At 32.8% G+C, this 17,316-nt stretch overlaps 1 protein-coding gene across 1 annotated transcript; it reads right to left on the bottom strand.

Annotated features, from left to right (window-relative positions):
- Nucleotides 1-2,148: 2,148 nt before the first annotated feature.
- Nucleotides 2,149-4,992, bottom strand: LOC130450485 (polyhomeotic-like protein 2). The gene is made up of 5 exons (XM_056788885.1): nucleotides 4,717-4,992; nucleotides 3,690-4,428; nucleotides 3,350-3,596; nucleotides 2,458-2,687; nucleotides 2,149-2,374 (listed from the first exon to the last, which is right to left on the bottom strand). The coding sequence occupies exons 2-5, from the start codon at nucleotides 4,425-4,427 to the stop codon at nucleotides 2,228-2,230; spliced, it is 1,362 nt and encodes a 453-aa protein (XP_056644863.1). The 5' UTR covers nucleotide 4,428; nucleotides 4,717-4,992; the 3' UTR covers nucleotides 2,149-2,227.
- Nucleotides 4,993-17,316: the final 12,324 nt, after the last annotated feature.

The following is a 17,316-nucleotide window of genomic DNA, read 5'->3' as shown; positions in this document are numbered from 1 at the left end:
GGGCCATATATGTAATACTCTTATATGGACAGATGTTATTGGAAAGAATGTTCCTCTCTCCTTCGAGACACTTTATCTATATTGGGCATACTAATATGTGCAAATCTGACTAAAGCAATCGAGAGAACAATACACGATCTGTTTCACTTAATTGGAACACCATCCACTTTTAGGAAGCGTCCAATCAGGAGTATTACATATATGCCTTGAACGTTCGGAATTAGAAATATGTCTTCCACCAACACTATATTTTGAATCCTAAATATGTTTATTAACACCGGGAACGCGCAATTTCTAGCTGCGCATGAATCTGATGATAGAATGTGTTCAGGATATATACCGCGACAAAGCTAATGTAGTAAATATTAGCTAAAAGAAATTTACCCTGATGTTAATCTAGCGCTTTCCTTATCTAAAGCATTTCGACGGATACTTTTCACATGGGAGTTTAGAGGTTAGGTGGCTAATTATTTAAGTAAGCGGTATCTTCACCATTTCGGTAAAATTTCTTGAGAGTTTCATTTGTTTAGGAGTTTTCATAATTACTTTGAAGGTTTTTAACAACATATTAAAAATGAAAATTTAAAAAAAAATATTGGATCAGATTTTTTTATAAGGAGGCTTTACGAATTCATGGCCATGTCTATTAATTTTTCATCTATCATGACCACTGTGGTTTGAGAAAAGAATCTACCGAAGAATTGGACTGAAAATTTAATTAGTGTCTGAAGAATATTTATCTGTGTTTTCACCACGATAATTTTTGGAAAATTAGATGGTTGATCATTTGAATGAACGATCTCATTACGAAGGAGACAGAAAACCTGGAGTATTACGCGTTTTTAAGTAATTTTTCAAAGATAATGGTAAATGTTTTCTTAAATTGTAATCTGATTATATTCGTCTTGATTCTTCTCTATAGGTTGGTATTGTCGTTTGTTAAGTCGGTAGTATCAGGGTGCATCTGTACCTAATAAACAACCTCGGAAATGAAGGCATAATAAACTGAAAACTAATCTACTACATAAGAGATATACCTGCCAATGACATACAATAATAATATAAAGTAACTACAAATAAATGTAACAATAAATAAGGACATTCACTCCCGGTCATTTTTTTTCACACAGTTTTAAATGTAGTCTCTTAAGTATACAGGGATCTTCTTTCATGTTGGGACCGTTGTGAATGCGAAGAGAGTTCAGAAAGAGTGTGGAAACGGAGTGAGAGTCTACATGAGCCCATAACTGTTCTTTTAATTATCTGGATGGGGCTGATGGTCGACTGGAGACTTATGCACTGATCATTACTGTTGGAAGGGAATGGCACCTCTTGATATGGATTTGATAAAACCATACATTGGTATTCTTCTTCTAGGCATTGCTGATTTTTCTTCCATTGTCGCATATTTGGGTTTTCCCTAAGAGCTATATATTGTGTTGAAACAGTAGCTTCATTACCATTCGGTAGTCGACCATATGCATAGTGAGAATTACCTTTTACAAGTGGTTCATATTTGCTTTGACTCATTTGTTTTTTTTTTGTAAAATTACAGTACATAGCAGTGACCTTATTGATTTCCATGAACCCAGACTGATGTGAAGGTATCAATTTTCTTTCATCAAGTATAGGACTTATATCTTTTATAATAGTGATATTGGCTTACATGAAGATACTACATTTGGGTTTTCTCTGGAAGGGAACCAGTATGAATTTCCACAAGGTAGGTACATGCTTAAGTTGGAAGGCAGCATTAATAATATGCTTTAATTTAATTACAACTTTCTTGGTGAATGCCTTATTATTTTTCCTGCGATTGAGTTAAATTCAGGAGCTGTCTTAAAGTTGATATATTTTTTAATCATTGCGGATATTTCCCTTGGAGCAGTTTAGGATATTTCCAAGGTGCTTTGAGTTCTAGGTGATTGAACTTTTTAGCCTCCTGGCCGCCTTCCATACTGGGTATTTCGTACACTTGTTCAAGTATTATTCGTCTTGTCTAAGTGTAACAATTTTCAGGTTTTCAAAGTGTTTAATATTCATGGTATGAAAGTGGATGGAAAAAGGAATAGTTGAAGAGAAAAACTGACGGGGGAGTAGTTAACAAGAAAAATTTAATAAGGATCTAGGAAATATTTCAGTTCATAATTTCTATCATGAATATTTTTCTTTATTCTAGAATAGGATGTTACAATAAATTGAAGGGATTCCCACCATTAAAAGCAAGTTACCACCAATACAATTTGTAATCAGCTCTTCTTAGTTGTAATTTCACAACATGTTTGTAGATTTTCAATGCTGGACGCAATTTCAAATTAAGATTTGTTAACACGTCTATCCTTTTCAATAGAAGAAGAGATCTGCCATCAATTTCCTGAAAAAATAAAACAATTTTTCACAATAATATGATGCCCAAACACATTTAATAGTAGTTATGTACAAATATAGAGATATTACCTGTTCTTTAAATATTTTTGCCTCTTCTGGAAAATATTGCGCAAAGTAATCATACACTTCGTCTGCCGTCCAATATGTTGCATCAGGAATTGAAGCATCAATGTCATTTTTATCAATATCTTTTTTACTCTTAAAATTTCGAGTCCATCTTTCAGTTTGAGGGCTCAGTCGAGACGGAGAAAAAGATAGAGAAGGGATACCAAAATTAGAAGTTGGAGTAGCATTTTTATCTGTAAAGTGATTTTTATGAAAAATCCAAATCACATATGAGATACGAGGCTTGTCATCAAAATAAAGTTCCCAACGTATTGAATAATATATGTTGGAAAGCTTAGACTTCCCTCATTTTTTTCAACATAATCGTCGTTTAGATCAAAGCATTTGTGCATGCCGTGTACCATATTCTTTCTAGATTATATTATATAGATTATACCTGAATCAAATATGTTGCACACTCATACAATTTTCCCCATATACCTCACACAGTTGGAACTGAATATCCACCGGAGGACCTCGCACAAAAAACGAATCACAGAGCGTAATTTGCACCTGGTAAGAGAATCAAATGGTAGCTCTATCTTTCACGGCTAACAAGACAAGAATTAATGTTGTAGACAGTTCGTTGGGGCAGGGGCTGGGAGAAAGGGAGCCAAGCTACACGCTAGTTTCGTCAAATCCCGCGTTCTTAGGGTCCGCAGCTCCTTGAGAACCTCATTTTATGGACAAAATATGAATATTTTGACCAAAATAATTGACATTGTATTGGATTTTGTTAATTTCTAGTTTGACATTTGGCAATGAGTGCACATCAATATTTGATAATTTTTAACAGTAATAAACAAAACAATTACAACAATTATAAATAACCCAAAGACATATTGGACATATTTACCTCTAATGTTACATTCCTTGCATGCAATGAATCCACCATTTGATCCCTTTTTATTTTTTTTATGGCAAACATCATGTTTTTCTCTATTACATGTTGATGTTTTTGATTCATGCAGAATTTCTGGACTGTCTTTAGATTTCTGTCTAGCAAGTTGGTGTTCTAAGGTTGATCGTTTTAATGATCCTATAGGACGGCCTCTCTTTTTGGGGACATGGTCATCTGATCGATCAAATACTCTCTTTGATCTCTATTAACGAAATCCAAATATTATAGTTCAAAAAGTAAAAAGTTTAAAAGATAAAATAAAAAAATTAAAAATAGAAAACTGAATTGCACTAACCTTAAGTCCATTCCTCATACTGAATTTTCCATTATCCACAGACTTGTTTGGGGAATCCATGTTTTTATATTGATGATCATTGTTATATTTTCTTTCTGAATATTTATTGGTTTCTTTAATAAATTCATGATTGTCATAGTTCTTATTCAACTGACACTGTTCGTTGCTTACTTCTTTTACATTTTCTATTTCATCCAGTTTGAAGTTTCTTAGATTTTTCCTGCATGAAGGCTGCATGAGATAATTGCCATTTTCTGTTTTTATCAATTCGCCTCTCTCGACTTCTTTTTCTAATAGTAAACAAATATACTTTTTGGTGTACCTAACTTTATCTTTTGCTAATATAATGTTTATTATTTCAATACGGGGTATACCGGTTTTCAGGTAGTCAGGATTTCTCATTATCAATTCTCCGAAAGCATTTGTTAACAATTCAATGAATTGAAAATTTGTTTTATAATTTTTATCGAGCATATTATCTGTTCCCTTCCCATCCACATATCGTTGTTGCGCATTTTTTTTCGCAGCAATACGATAACTTATGCGTCCCTTATATTCAACTTTGAATACGTATTTATTAGCAACACACCAGTCTAAATCATTTTTAGCTTCTTGGACATTGACGTAAAACCGGCGATTCAAGTATTTACAAATTCTTTCACTATCTGGGCGAGCTTTTCGTCGCCGCATTTGATCAATTGCTTCCAAAACATTGTCTCTTCTATTAATTGTTGACATCCTATAAATCGAAGATATATGAAAAATGTATTTGGCACATTTGAACCATAATAAAAATATACATATACATACATAGTTTTATATTACAAGAAACCTCATAATAGAAACAAATATGGAGTAGTTATTAGTTAATATCTATATCTCTAATCTAGCAGATGAGATATTGGTTAAATAAATGAAATATCAACAGTTTCAAATAAAAAATTTGGCATGAGAGAAACGCTGCTATTTCCCGCGGTCGGTGGTGACTAGTAAAATATAAAACTACCTAACAATATTATAATTTTACCTTTTTGCATTTATTTACGCTGCGAATTATCAGTTTGTCGCCTCTCACGCATACACAAGTATTCAAATTATTTGAATTAGTTTTTAACAAAGTTCTAAACACAACTTTATCGAAAAATAAAAAGGTGACTAGACTCTATTAGCACACCCAACGTAGAAGAACATCAAAGCGCGATTACGACGATGTTGCCAAATTTATAACAACAAAATCGTAGTATCTAAAACCATGTTCTCTGACTATTATCGATGAACTAGTTTTCAATGTAAATTGATGTATACTTGATAGAAAGTCTCTGAAGCTAGCAACTAAGCAGCATATTATCATTCAGATATACTGCGCGCGCATAACAAAGTCTAAACTCCATAGATTGATACTATTTATTCAGAGGAATTTTAATTGATTGTTAATGAAGTAAAAGAAACTATCTACAAAGTTATAAAAATAGGTATAAAATGTTTTTTGAGGCTGTCTTACTATTTATAGTCTTTGTCAGATTATTATTGTGACAAATGCAAAATATCTGCAAAATAGATGAAAAATTACTTTGAACGTGTACAGAATGTGTTTGTTTAGAGGTGTTTAGAAAAATAATAAATAATTGAAGTATTTAGAATTAAACATTGAGAATAATTAGAATATTGGATTTTCCCTTAAATAAGGATTTTTACGAATAGATTGGTTTGTTTATATAAAAATATTCGAGTCAAATCATATAACAATATAATAATTATCTACAATCAGCTGCCCTATTGTCTTGGGTAAGAAACATTGCATTATTTACATCAAAATTATTATTAGTAGCTTTATTTTCTATTCTTTTTTTGGGACAAAGATATTCATTTGATTAAAAAAGTGCTAGAAACAATGAATTTTCTATATACATATGAAATAAAATCACTGTTTGTCCACCATCACAATATGGACGATGTTTCAAATCACGTTAAATGAAATTTCTTACAAAACACTAGATAAGATAGGTAATAGGTAATAGTAGAGGACGCACAGAACATACCCGGTAAAAATGTCGACTTGCATCTAGATTTCAGCAACACAAATTTAGTTCTGCCACTTACCAATCGTGGTTGGTGACTAAAAATGTGTCATTACTGTCAATGACAATTGCCAGATAAATAATTATTTGCTTAAATTTCCCAAACGCGTTCCTGATGTTTGTTCTAAATGAGAAGAATTTTATAAAATTCAATGCATAACATCAAATCGCTGTGTGAAAATCATTTTCTGGAAAATTTATTTTACAAATTTTAATTGATAACATTTGAAGTATAAAGCTATCCCATCTATTCCTACCTCTCATCGGCCTTCATTGTGTACTTCCATTTAGTTACGCCAAAGTTAATGACCATATAGTAAACCAAGAATATTTATATTGTAGACACTGATATGATCGTCGAAGAGCATCGAGTTGTGTTTTCATGCGTCAATATCTGGCAATTTACTTATAGAAGAGCCATTGGAGTTTTCAAGAGGATTTTCAGCCTCCATTGTTACAGAGAAAATTAGTAGTTTTGACAAACAAAAATCTGGTTTTTTGACTATAGCTGGAACTAGTAAGAGCAATTCAACACTTGGGAAAATGGTAATGATCAAGTTCATCGGAATACAACAGATAAATTATTAAAATTGAAAAATAGTTTAAAGAGTAACAAAGAGCAGTTGAAGACATTGAAGAGGACGTGCGAAATTGGAGCATTTGACTGTATAGAAGAAAGTTTAAATACTGTATCTAAAGAATTCATTCATTCACAGTTAAGAAATATTCAAAGTCAAAGTACAGCAAACGATGACTATAGAGGATAAAACTTTGGTTTTGTCAGTTTTCATTTTAAAAGTGATATTGTAATCATGTCTACGAATTTTCCTTGGTTGAAGATATATGTAAATATTATTTTGTAAATAAACGTGTTCCAGTTCTAAGATGTTTTTGTCGTGAATTCTGGAAACTGCTAAATCGGAACTGGATGGAAATAAATAACATAGAATATTGTAGATATTCTTTGTTGTAAATTTAAATGGGCGTCGAAAATAGATTAGTTCTGCCATGTACAATCGAGGGCATTGGCATCGAAAATCCGCCATGCTGGTTCCACTGATTAGCAACTAAATTTGCATTTTTTCTTAGGATATGTTCTGTGAGAAGACGTAGTACTCATATATGTAATACTCCTATATGGACAGTTGGTATGGAAAAAAACGTCCCTGCGGTGCCGACAATATTCATTTTCTCTCTCGCTCGAGACACTTCATCTATTCTGCGCATGTCGGACCAGCTTCCACTTAGAGAAACTGTCCTTATAGAAGTACAAGGCATATTTTTTAAGTAAGTACCGTTTTGGAATTAAAAAAAGAAGTGCAAAGATATCGCAAATAATTTTATTTTTACATGAAAGTCTGTACCTTAATCTACTTTTCTACATAATTTCTGTGAATATTGAGGCACTTGTCATAACGTGGCACCAGTTTTTGAATACTCTCCTCATAAAAATGAGCCGCCTGACTTGTTAACCACTGTATCACAACTGTTCCGACTTCGTTATCGTCTTGAAGACGCTGCCCGGCAAGGTGTTTCTTTAAGTGTAGAACAAATGGTAGTCGCTGGACGCCAGATCAGGGCTGTAGGGAGGATGATCTGGAGTTTCCTATTGACAAGATTTGATGAGATCTTTGGTCCGATTAGCCACATGTGGACGGGCATTGTCATGTAGCAAAACGATACCCTTACTCAACTTGCCATGTCTTTTTTTCTGGATTGCACGATGCAGATTGTTCAATGTCTCACAATAAGACGTTGCATAAACTTCACTTTTTTGGGTGATGATCACTCATAATGTTTTGTCCGTAAACTTCACAGATCTCACGATGAATATCGATCGGTTTTACGCCTTTAGCACTAAGAAATCGTATAACAGCCCGTACTTCATAATCGGCGGGACTCACGATTGTCGGAGGCATCTTAAACACTCAGTAAACAACGTACAAAATGAAGAGTCAGACTGTAATGGCGTCAGTGCGTAGACAAGAGATGTAGGTAACCAGCGCACATGTGCGGAACGCCGACCTTGGGGTTGCGGCGGCGGAATCGCAAAACGGTACTTACTTAAAAAATATGCCCCGTATTACATATATGATAGTACTATTGAACACACTATTTACACTACCACTGCACAAACATTCACCTCTAATATTACATGCCCTGCATGCATACAATCCACCATTTGATCCCTGTTTATTTTATTTATGGCAAACATCATGTTGATGTTAATAATCTTATTGAGTATATTTTATATTCTTAACTCACATTACGTGTTCCTTTCATTCACTTAGGGTAGGAAACCAAAGAGTTGCTATATAACAGGTGCTCCTGAAAGCGTTCAGATTAAAAAACCTGGCTAATTATTTAAAATAAGCCGTCCCCCTATTTGCATTAAACATATATGTAATACTTCTATATGGACAGTTGGTATCGGTAAAAACGTCCCTACGTTACAGTGCTGACAATATTCATTTTCTCTCTTGTTCGAGGCACTTTATCTGTAGTACGTATGCTTCATGCATATATGCAAAAAGATGCGCAGAACTAACTGAAGCGCTCGGAGGAGAGAGAGAACGATACACTATTTGTTTCACTTAGTCGGAGCATCTTCTTCTTATAGAAACTGTCCATATAGAAGTATTACATATATGGCATTAAATAAAAGATCTAGTTTGAATTCGCCTGCCGACAGTGTCATTTTACAGTATTTTATTAAATGTATGTTATAATTATTTTAGTTTGGACTGGATCCAAGTTTAGTTTGCGTTTTTGTATTAAACTTTAGTGTTTTGTTTTTATTATAATAAACTATTTAAATTCATTGTGATGGGTTTTTGGCTACCATTCGGGGTAGACTACACTGTGTCGAATCTTGAAAAAAGTGTTAGCACAGAAGGCAAACGAGAGTTTAAACATAAAGATCTACAGGTCCAACTTCAAAAGATTATTTATAATATGTTCGCTTATTTAATTTTTATTTAATTTTCTACCTGAATCGCATTTCACAAGTGGGGTATGTTATATATCATACACTAAAACGAAAGGACGTTAATCGAAAACTGATAAAAGTTAAGGATGCGACTTTTAAGATCAAGTTATATAAGAATTTGACAATGATATATATAGGCTACACCACCTCACCTAGACAAACTCTTGATGTATATACAATTATTAGGTTGAAACTATAATAATAATTATGAAAGGCACAGTTAAGAATTTGTGAAAATTCATAAATTTCTAATTTTAAAATATTATGTATTCTAAGGTTAAAAGCTATCTATTTGCTAACACCGCACGTTAGGGATGGGTATCGATGGTTCAATGTTACCAAAACATCGATGGTTACACGAAATCGATGGTTTTAAATAAATATCGATGTTTTGATAATTTCAATAATTCCTAGTTGTTGAAAAGCTACTTCAATTAATAAATTTCAAATTAGCCAAGACTAATTATTTCATTATTTGAATCCCCTCCCATGAATAAAGAAGGTTTTAGAGCACGGGTGTACGTTTTGAGTGAATTCAGAGCGCATGACAAAAAAAGAAACAATCAATAGATAAATCAATGCCGGAAGATCTTTCGTTATACTTAAATTCCCCAAACGAGAAGATTCAGCAGCACCCTCTGGCTTTCTGGAAAATAATGAAGGACACTACAGACCCTACTATTTTTCAAGTAGTATTCAAATATGTGCCTGTAATCGCCCTTCAGTTCGATCTGTGCGTCTATTCTCCCAAGCAGGTCTGATTTTGAACTCTCTCAGAAATCGCCTCTCAAAGGATAAGGCTGCGAAACTTATTTTTCTGCATGAACTAGATGACAAATTTTGGAAAATTTAATACTCAAATTTTCATCTTTTTAATATTAATTGATCAAGTGTTCTATATTGTTTTTTTTGTTTTTAATTATTATTACCACTTAAATTGTAAAATTTATTTCTTTTTAATAAAGTTTGTTTTGAAGCTCATAACCTTGTTTTTCTCCTAATTATTTTTGTGGAATAATGAGTGACAAATTATAGATGATCTTTAATTAGGTAATACAGTTAAATACACATTAAAAATAACTGGGTTTCAGAGAAACAAAAACTTGTATTTACCTATCAGCTGTTACGTAAAATCAGTTAATTTACAAACAGAAAAATCAGTTAATTTGCAACGTTTCTTTCATATTTTCATGAAAATTTGATCTTAATTGTTTTTTTATTCCTTATTTGTTTATTTTTTAGGAAAACATAGATTTTTCAAAACACGCACCTATACTGAATGAACTGATCTTTTTTTATTGTTCCAAGTTGGTGATGACGGTTAGTATATTTCTTTCTTGCAAATAATATAATAAGCATGCACACTGCAGACAGTGTCTATAAAAATCATTGCCATCTGCTGTGAAGTGAAGTGAGGACATAATTTACTTAGCAGTACTGCCACTGTTATAAGTGTATTTTAAGTTTAAGTATAATAAAAACGTCTATATGTTATTGTTAGAATGCAAAATACTAGAAATCTAGTTATTTTGCTTAGTAACGAATAGTACATCGTTAAAGTGCGAAAGACAGACGAAACACACTGTTATTGCGTTTGTTCAGCCGCAACGGCTCGCTTTAGGGATGGAGATTCTTTCCAAAAAACATCGGTTTTTTAATCGATTCGAACCTCAACCTGATGAATCTTAAAAAAATCGAGGTCTAAAATATCGATTTGTAGAAAATCGATTTTATGCAAGTTTATATTTACGTAAATATGAATCCATTTAATGAAGAAAAAGGAATATACCATAATAAACAATCTCTGGGATCTCCTATCAGTAAAATCAAGAATTTTTGAGTTCAGGGAATTCGATGGTAACAAATCTACCGGGATCCTAGCGGCTCTGATCATTACTTGCGATGTTGCCGGCAATTGAAAAAAGGTACTCACAAGGAACATATGATCTCACGATACTCATATATATCCCGGCTATATTTATATCGATTGAGCTATATATAGAGTGATGATGTCTCAATTCTTCGTTTGAGCCGTTTCCATTGCAAGTGTATTACATGAAGATAATTCCTTTTTACAAGATACAGAAACTAACCATACAGCCATCTCGTGAGCTTTTGAATAATTAATCCCTTAACCGGCATATCGATTCACTGACTCGATTTAGTATAACATATCGATTTATTTGGTCCGAGGAATCGATTCCTCGATTAATTGATTTCAGATCAACATGTCTAGCTCGCGTTAGTTGCACGTGTGTCTTGGAGTGGGAGGGTTGTGTTTCTTTGTATGCTGATCGCGGTTAATATAGTATCATGTGTGAATATTTACCTAATAAGTTTTGGCTATATTTGTTATACCTCAGGCAATACTTTGCTCACTGCATAGAGAAGAGGATCTAAATGGATGTGTCCAAAAGTACATCTTTACAATTTTCATTGATTTAAGCTATTGAGGAGTCTAATATAGTGTCAGTACAGGATGATCAAGATGGAATCACTGAAACCCTTACCGAAGAGCCACTCAATAAAGACAATAGTAATGATACAGTTGTTTATGATCCATTTATCAAAAAATCAAGAGCTAGTTGAAGAACGTATTAATTCTAAAGTACCTCTAATATATAAGGAAAAGGTTATTGTTTGCTCTAAAGGTTCATTATGTGCTCATACAGAGTGATACAGAGTCTAAAGAAGAGGGTTATCGCACAAAGATTTTATGTAAAATCAAAAAAATGAATCATAAAACACAACGAAAAAAGGCAATGGAAGGTTTAGAAAACCTAGCTGAGAAGTTGATATTCGTTTCCGATGCAAATAATCATATAGCCGAAGAAGGAACTACAGTCAGAATAAATATACCTAAAGTTGACACTAAAAGCGGAATTTTGAGGATATTATATGTAAGATTTATGTAAGTTTATAGCAAAATATGATGTTCTTGAAGTCGAAATTTCTTTACGTTAAACCGACAAAGCAGTCTCAAGTCATGGCCAGGAAATGTGACTGGATTTAAATGTGCAACTATTAGATATGCTTGTCGTAAAAATAAATTTTTGTGTAATTCAAAATGTTACTAATCTTTAGAAAGCCCTAATAAATGACTCTATGACGTGGAATTTTACAATTTTAATTGATTTGATCTGTTAAATTTTATCAGTGGAGAAACATTTTAGTTGATTGGTTATTCATTCTTAGTTTATAAGTATCGGAAATTATATTAAATAATTACCTACAACTTAAAAAGACGTTTTATTCAAACAAAAACCTGTTTTATGGAATTTGCTATATGGTCGTTAGTCTGCAGATTACATAGGTATTCTATTATCTGGTTAGTGTAAGAATTGAATCAGCTTTTTCCACTATAAATGGTTTACGAAAATTAACAGTAACATATACATATGGTGCAAACGAAAAGAATAATTTCATTATTTCCTAAACCAGCGACTTTGTCTTTGTATATTAACATGAAGCCGATTCAAATGCAAAGATTTAAAATTCTATTTATGATTGATTGTGAAGATAAAACACGCAGAAATGAGTAAGTACATTATTTAATTATAAATACCCCCACCGGGAACTAATTTCACATTAACGGTAAGCAAAACTGAGAAGGAATTCAGGGAAACCTCCCTAGTAGTAAACAAATATCTAAAAATAAACAATCATTGTTCTATTATACTTTCAAGATAATCCCCAGACCAGTTCACGACAAGTAGCATTTGAAAATGATATAAGCTATTTAAAAGTTCTTAGAAAGCTAAAGAAGGAAAAGTGGCATCCTTTCAAAGTAAGCTTAGTACAAAAACTAAGGATGCTTTTAATAGACGAATTGAATTTTGTGATTGGCTATTTTTTTGCCTGTAAAATTCTGGCATATCCAAAATTTTTCCGCCCTTCAAATATGACGTAAATCCATCATTGATTAGATCATACTATTTCGAAGAAAAGTTAACAGGTCCTCGATATTTAGAATTTCTTCCAAAATTCTTGCTCCCCGAATTGAATAGGTTGTTTCCAAACAAAAATGGCTGCAGCAAGATAGTGCGCCTCGACACCATATTGTCTTGGTGCGCAACTACTTAACAACGATTTTTGAAATTGACGGATGTGACCGTCTAGGTCACCTTTTTTGACTCCTTTTGATTGAATTTTATGGAGATACTTGAAATGCTAAAGATTGCCAAAATAGGCTGCAAAATATCATTGAAATAATGACTGTATAATGAATGGTAATATTAACGTATCGTAAATTTTACGTAAATTTTACGGCGCGTGATTTTTTCAGCTAATTTCGTCATTGTTGTACTTAAGGCAGCGCTTAAGTTATTGACATAAATAAAAATCACCGTTAGCTGATTGGTTTTGAGTGGAAACATCGACAGTTCATCGGTCAAAGTGACGTTCTCGGACGCATTGAATACATCTCCGCTTACTGACGGTATTTCCACCATTGACTTTTAATTATTCTTCTTCAACGTGGCCGATGCTCATTTTTTGTTTCAAAAAAGGTTAAATGTGACATAATGGGTCAGGGACAGATTTCAACCATCAAAATCATGGCATTTCTTTGGAGGAAAGCATAACTACTTGCATGGTTAACACCTTGATGAATATTGGATTACACCTTCTTCCAAGAATGTGTTCTTTCAGTTATATCTATATCAATCATGGCTCTCAATTGAAAGGAGAGAGGCGTAATCCATGGAGGGGTCTCGATGTTTCAGCATCGTTATAACGCTCTCTCGTTCTGAGTATCTAATATGAACTGAATACAACAAACACCAGCTGGCGTAGTTATTTGGTTCGAGTAGTTATACAATCTCCAGCATAGCTTCTCTGACGCCATCGGCGTAAAATCGGGACGTAGTCGCCAAATCTTAATTTTCACATATCACGTACTTACAGGAAAATTTGAACGATCGACAAAGAGTGTGTAGAGTGGATGTTGAGGGGCGGAGTTTATCTGATTGATATGGGGGATTAAATGACTGTGTATTAAAACATGCGCACAGTAAAAAATTAACGACTCACAGGCGCTCTGAGCAAAATAATTAACAACAAATTATCGTTCAACGTTTAGGCGTACCACGGTAATCTTTAAATGATCATTGTGAGAGACTCACTATTCAATATATCGTCAGTGCAAGTAATATAGAGATGCAGAAATATAAAATAATGGAAACTTAACAAACAGCATGGGTCAAATAATACCATACGGTAGGTGACGTGGTTCTAATTACTAAAAGGAAAATATAATGGAAAGGATGTTTGAGAAAATGACAACAGGAAATTTAAAATACATGGAATAAGGGGATGAATTTGAAGAAGTACAAAATTTCAAATAACGATGATAATTAAGAAAGCAAATACTAAATAATGAGACCAAAATGAATATCAAGAAGTCAAGAATCATGGAAAGAAAGATAATAAGAACAATACTAGGACCAATCAGTTTTGATGAAAAGAATACAAACAACGCTAAGGTAAAAGAATATAAACGCAAAGAATAAGACAGCTATGGCATTTCTGAAGAAAAGAGACACGTAGTAGTTTGGTCAAAGTTACAGGGTGATACAGGAGGTAGAATAAGGAAGGAAGCCCAAATCAAAGTGAGTAAAAGAGGTAGAGGAGGTTCTGATTGAAATCAAGCGTTGGAAAGAAAAGACCAAGAACAAAACCGTATGGAAGATACTTAGTAACAGAGTGGTGTAAAGAGATAATGGACTTTTTTATATACCCCTTAATAAATGTTGATAAATGTGTCAACCTACCTTCCGTAAAATTAAATATTTTGGTATTCATGTCGCGTCACTTTTTTTTCAGTTCATATTTTAAAAAAGAGAAGATTTATCATAAAAAATTGTATATCTTCATTATTTTGGATTTCTTACTGCGAATTAAGATAAAAAGTGGGTACCACATGTATTTTGTGACATCTGTATAATTGTTTCACTATTAACTTCGTATTACGAAGGCAGGGCATACTATACAAAGATTAAGACAAGTATTATATATGCCAGTGTTCCTTCTTTTATATTCCAAAGATCTTTCATATACAATTTGCCTCGGTAAATCCAGTCAAAATGAATTAAAATTTGACAATGAAAGTGATGTTTAAGTCAAATCTATTTCTAGTGATTCGGATGATTTATATTTTCAAGATTTACAATCGCTAGAGATTTATAATTATTAAGATCGTTGTCCTCGCTCACTGTTGGGAGTACTAAATTTATATTTGTGCGCATGTGTACCGTTGTACGGAGAGCGCATGATCTCTTGTATGTGTGGAAGAGCTTGTGCACACGACATGTGACTTGACAGGCCCCAGTAATGGTGTAGCGTGCTTTGGAGGGCCCTGTATCAAAATTAGTTGGGGGCCAAATGGGGGTAAAATTTTTTCACAAAAGAAACAAAAATGCTTGCATTAAATTAAAATAAGTATTTATTGATTATAAGTTATCGCTTCCTCCTAGAAATTGAGCTAGCCAAACAATACAAATGAAATGTACACTTTTCTAGCCTTTTTTTCGGCAAATTGATTTATTAAATCATCTATAGCTGAAGACGATTTCAATTTTTCTAAAAAGTCTGATAGCCGTTCCTACCCCATTGAAGTCCTTAGGGAAAAAAGAGATCGCTTTTTTGACTTTTGTCATTTCTGAAGTAAAAACTCTATAGGCACGTATGACAGTTTTTTATATGTTTTTTTCCGGGAAACACGAGATTGAGTGACATTGGGGATAACATTTCACTAATTTTTGTTTACACACGTAGCCCGGGAGCTCCGTATCATTGATACTGCTGATACGGCGATAGCTACGCCCCTGGGCCCCAGTCACAGCACAGGAATATCCAGTAGCGCCACTCGAGGAAAAGTTTTGCACGAATGCGCGAATTTGCACAACCAGCAAAAGGGCGATGTTTGTAAACGAAAAGTGTGTATAAATGTGGCATAAGGTGATTTGTTAGTAGAAACTGTTTTGTTTTAATTATTTTATAGTAGTTACGGTATAGTGTTAAGATTAAATAGATAAGTTAATGTGTAAGAAGTTCATACAGACTTTAAAAATTGTGTGTTTATTGACTATATCGTTGTCACATTTGTGAAGAATTTGCACATGGGTGTGTAAGTTTAGAAGAAAAGACTTTATATACTTATTTTAAAGCATTCGACACAGAGACTGAGACTTTTGGAGGATTACTTTCACCTGATGATACTTTTATCATATATATTTCAAAACTAGAAACAGTTTTTACTTGAATATTTACAATTGCTATTTATTCGTATACGTTTATTTTTTTCTTTAAAATTTATCAATTTTAATTACTTTATCAAAACACAGAAGGGACGTCGCAAATGAATTATTGTGACAAATGTATACCCTCACTTTGTTCACTAATAAATATATATGGAAACGCGACCTCGTATTTAATTTTATCTGGTAAATATTTACTTTCCTATCCCTATTTTCCTCTGAATTATTATTTAATACTTAATCTCACATTTTTAATATAACAGCTATCAAGGTATTTTTGGAATTTCAAAATTCCTATTAAATTTGGAATACCTTAGCTATATTACCAAAATTATTGTTTATCTAATTACTATTGTTTTATTCTTTAATTCCTATTTATTTATTGCTTTTTACAAAACCTTTACTACTTATTTAGTAGCCGTTTAAATTTCGCTCTGAAAACAACTACGAACATGGCGCAAGGTCATTGAAACTTGAAGCATTGTCTTATGGGAAGTGTCGCTACTGGCTTATACTTATACTGTGCCCCAGTTCTATGTAAGATGTTCTATTGTACAGATGTATTGCATCTAAGAAATACAGTCCGACAGCGTGTTATTGCTCAACGGGTGAAAGAAACTGTCTATACTACTCTATACCAATAGGACACAGTAAATTGTGAAGAGAGGTATGAATCAAAGTGTATTATAATAATATAGATACAAAAAACATAATTCTACTCTCTTTCCATATCAAACTGGGACGTATAAAAAACTTGGTGAAGGTGCAAGACAAGAAATTTGATGCATTCCCATATTTGCAAACAATACTACAGAAGGTAAACTAAAACATGGAATATTTGTTGGCCTACAGATCCGTAAAGTTATAAAAGTTTGAAAGCTGCTTGGGAAATCGTTCAAACAATTGTCTAAGAATTTTTTGAAAATAAACAAATTGAGAATATGGAGATGTTGTGGCCAGTTAATTGAAAAAATGAATAAGGGTGAATAAGTCATTGAATATTCAATTTCTATACTTACATATTAGTTTAGGAAGTATGCGTTTTCATCAATATTCAATTTTTTTTTAAACTACGTTGGATGAAAAAACTATAAAAAGAAGGCCATTTCTAATTATTATGTTATTATTTTGTTAAAAATATATAGTAACAATGTATTTATAAATTCAGATATGGCAAACATTTTTTATTATTTTTTCCGATTTACTATTACCTAAATAAACAATGATTAATAAATTTTAGCTGGAGTGTAAAAACCATGCAAACAAGAGACTTTTAAAATTATATCAAATGCATAGAAAAGTTA

The sequence above is a fragment of the Diorhabda sublineata genome, chromosome 11 (assembly GCF_026230105.1).
Source record: "Diorhabda sublineata isolate icDioSubl1.1 chromosome 11, icDioSubl1.1, whole genome shotgun sequence".
Lineage (NCBI taxonomy): Eukaryota > Metazoa > Arthropoda > Insecta > Coleoptera > Chrysomelidae > Diorhabda > Diorhabda sublineata.
Note: the sequence above shows the minus strand (reverse complement) of the source record. Positions and strands in the feature narration are given on the sequence as shown.

Coding starts and splice junctions, on each gene's coding strand:
- LOC130450485 (XM_056788885.1), bottom strand. CDS start 4,427: ATGTCAACAATTAATAGAAGAGACAATGTTTTGGAAGCAATTGATCAA. Junction 2,688..3,349: donor CAAGGAATGTAACATTAGAG/GTAAATATGTCC, acceptor ATCACTTTACAG/ATAAAAATGCTACTCCAACT. Junction 2,375..2,457: donor CAAAAATATTTAAAGAACAG/GTAATATCTCTA, acceptor TTATTTTTTCAG/GAAATTGATGGCAGATCTCT.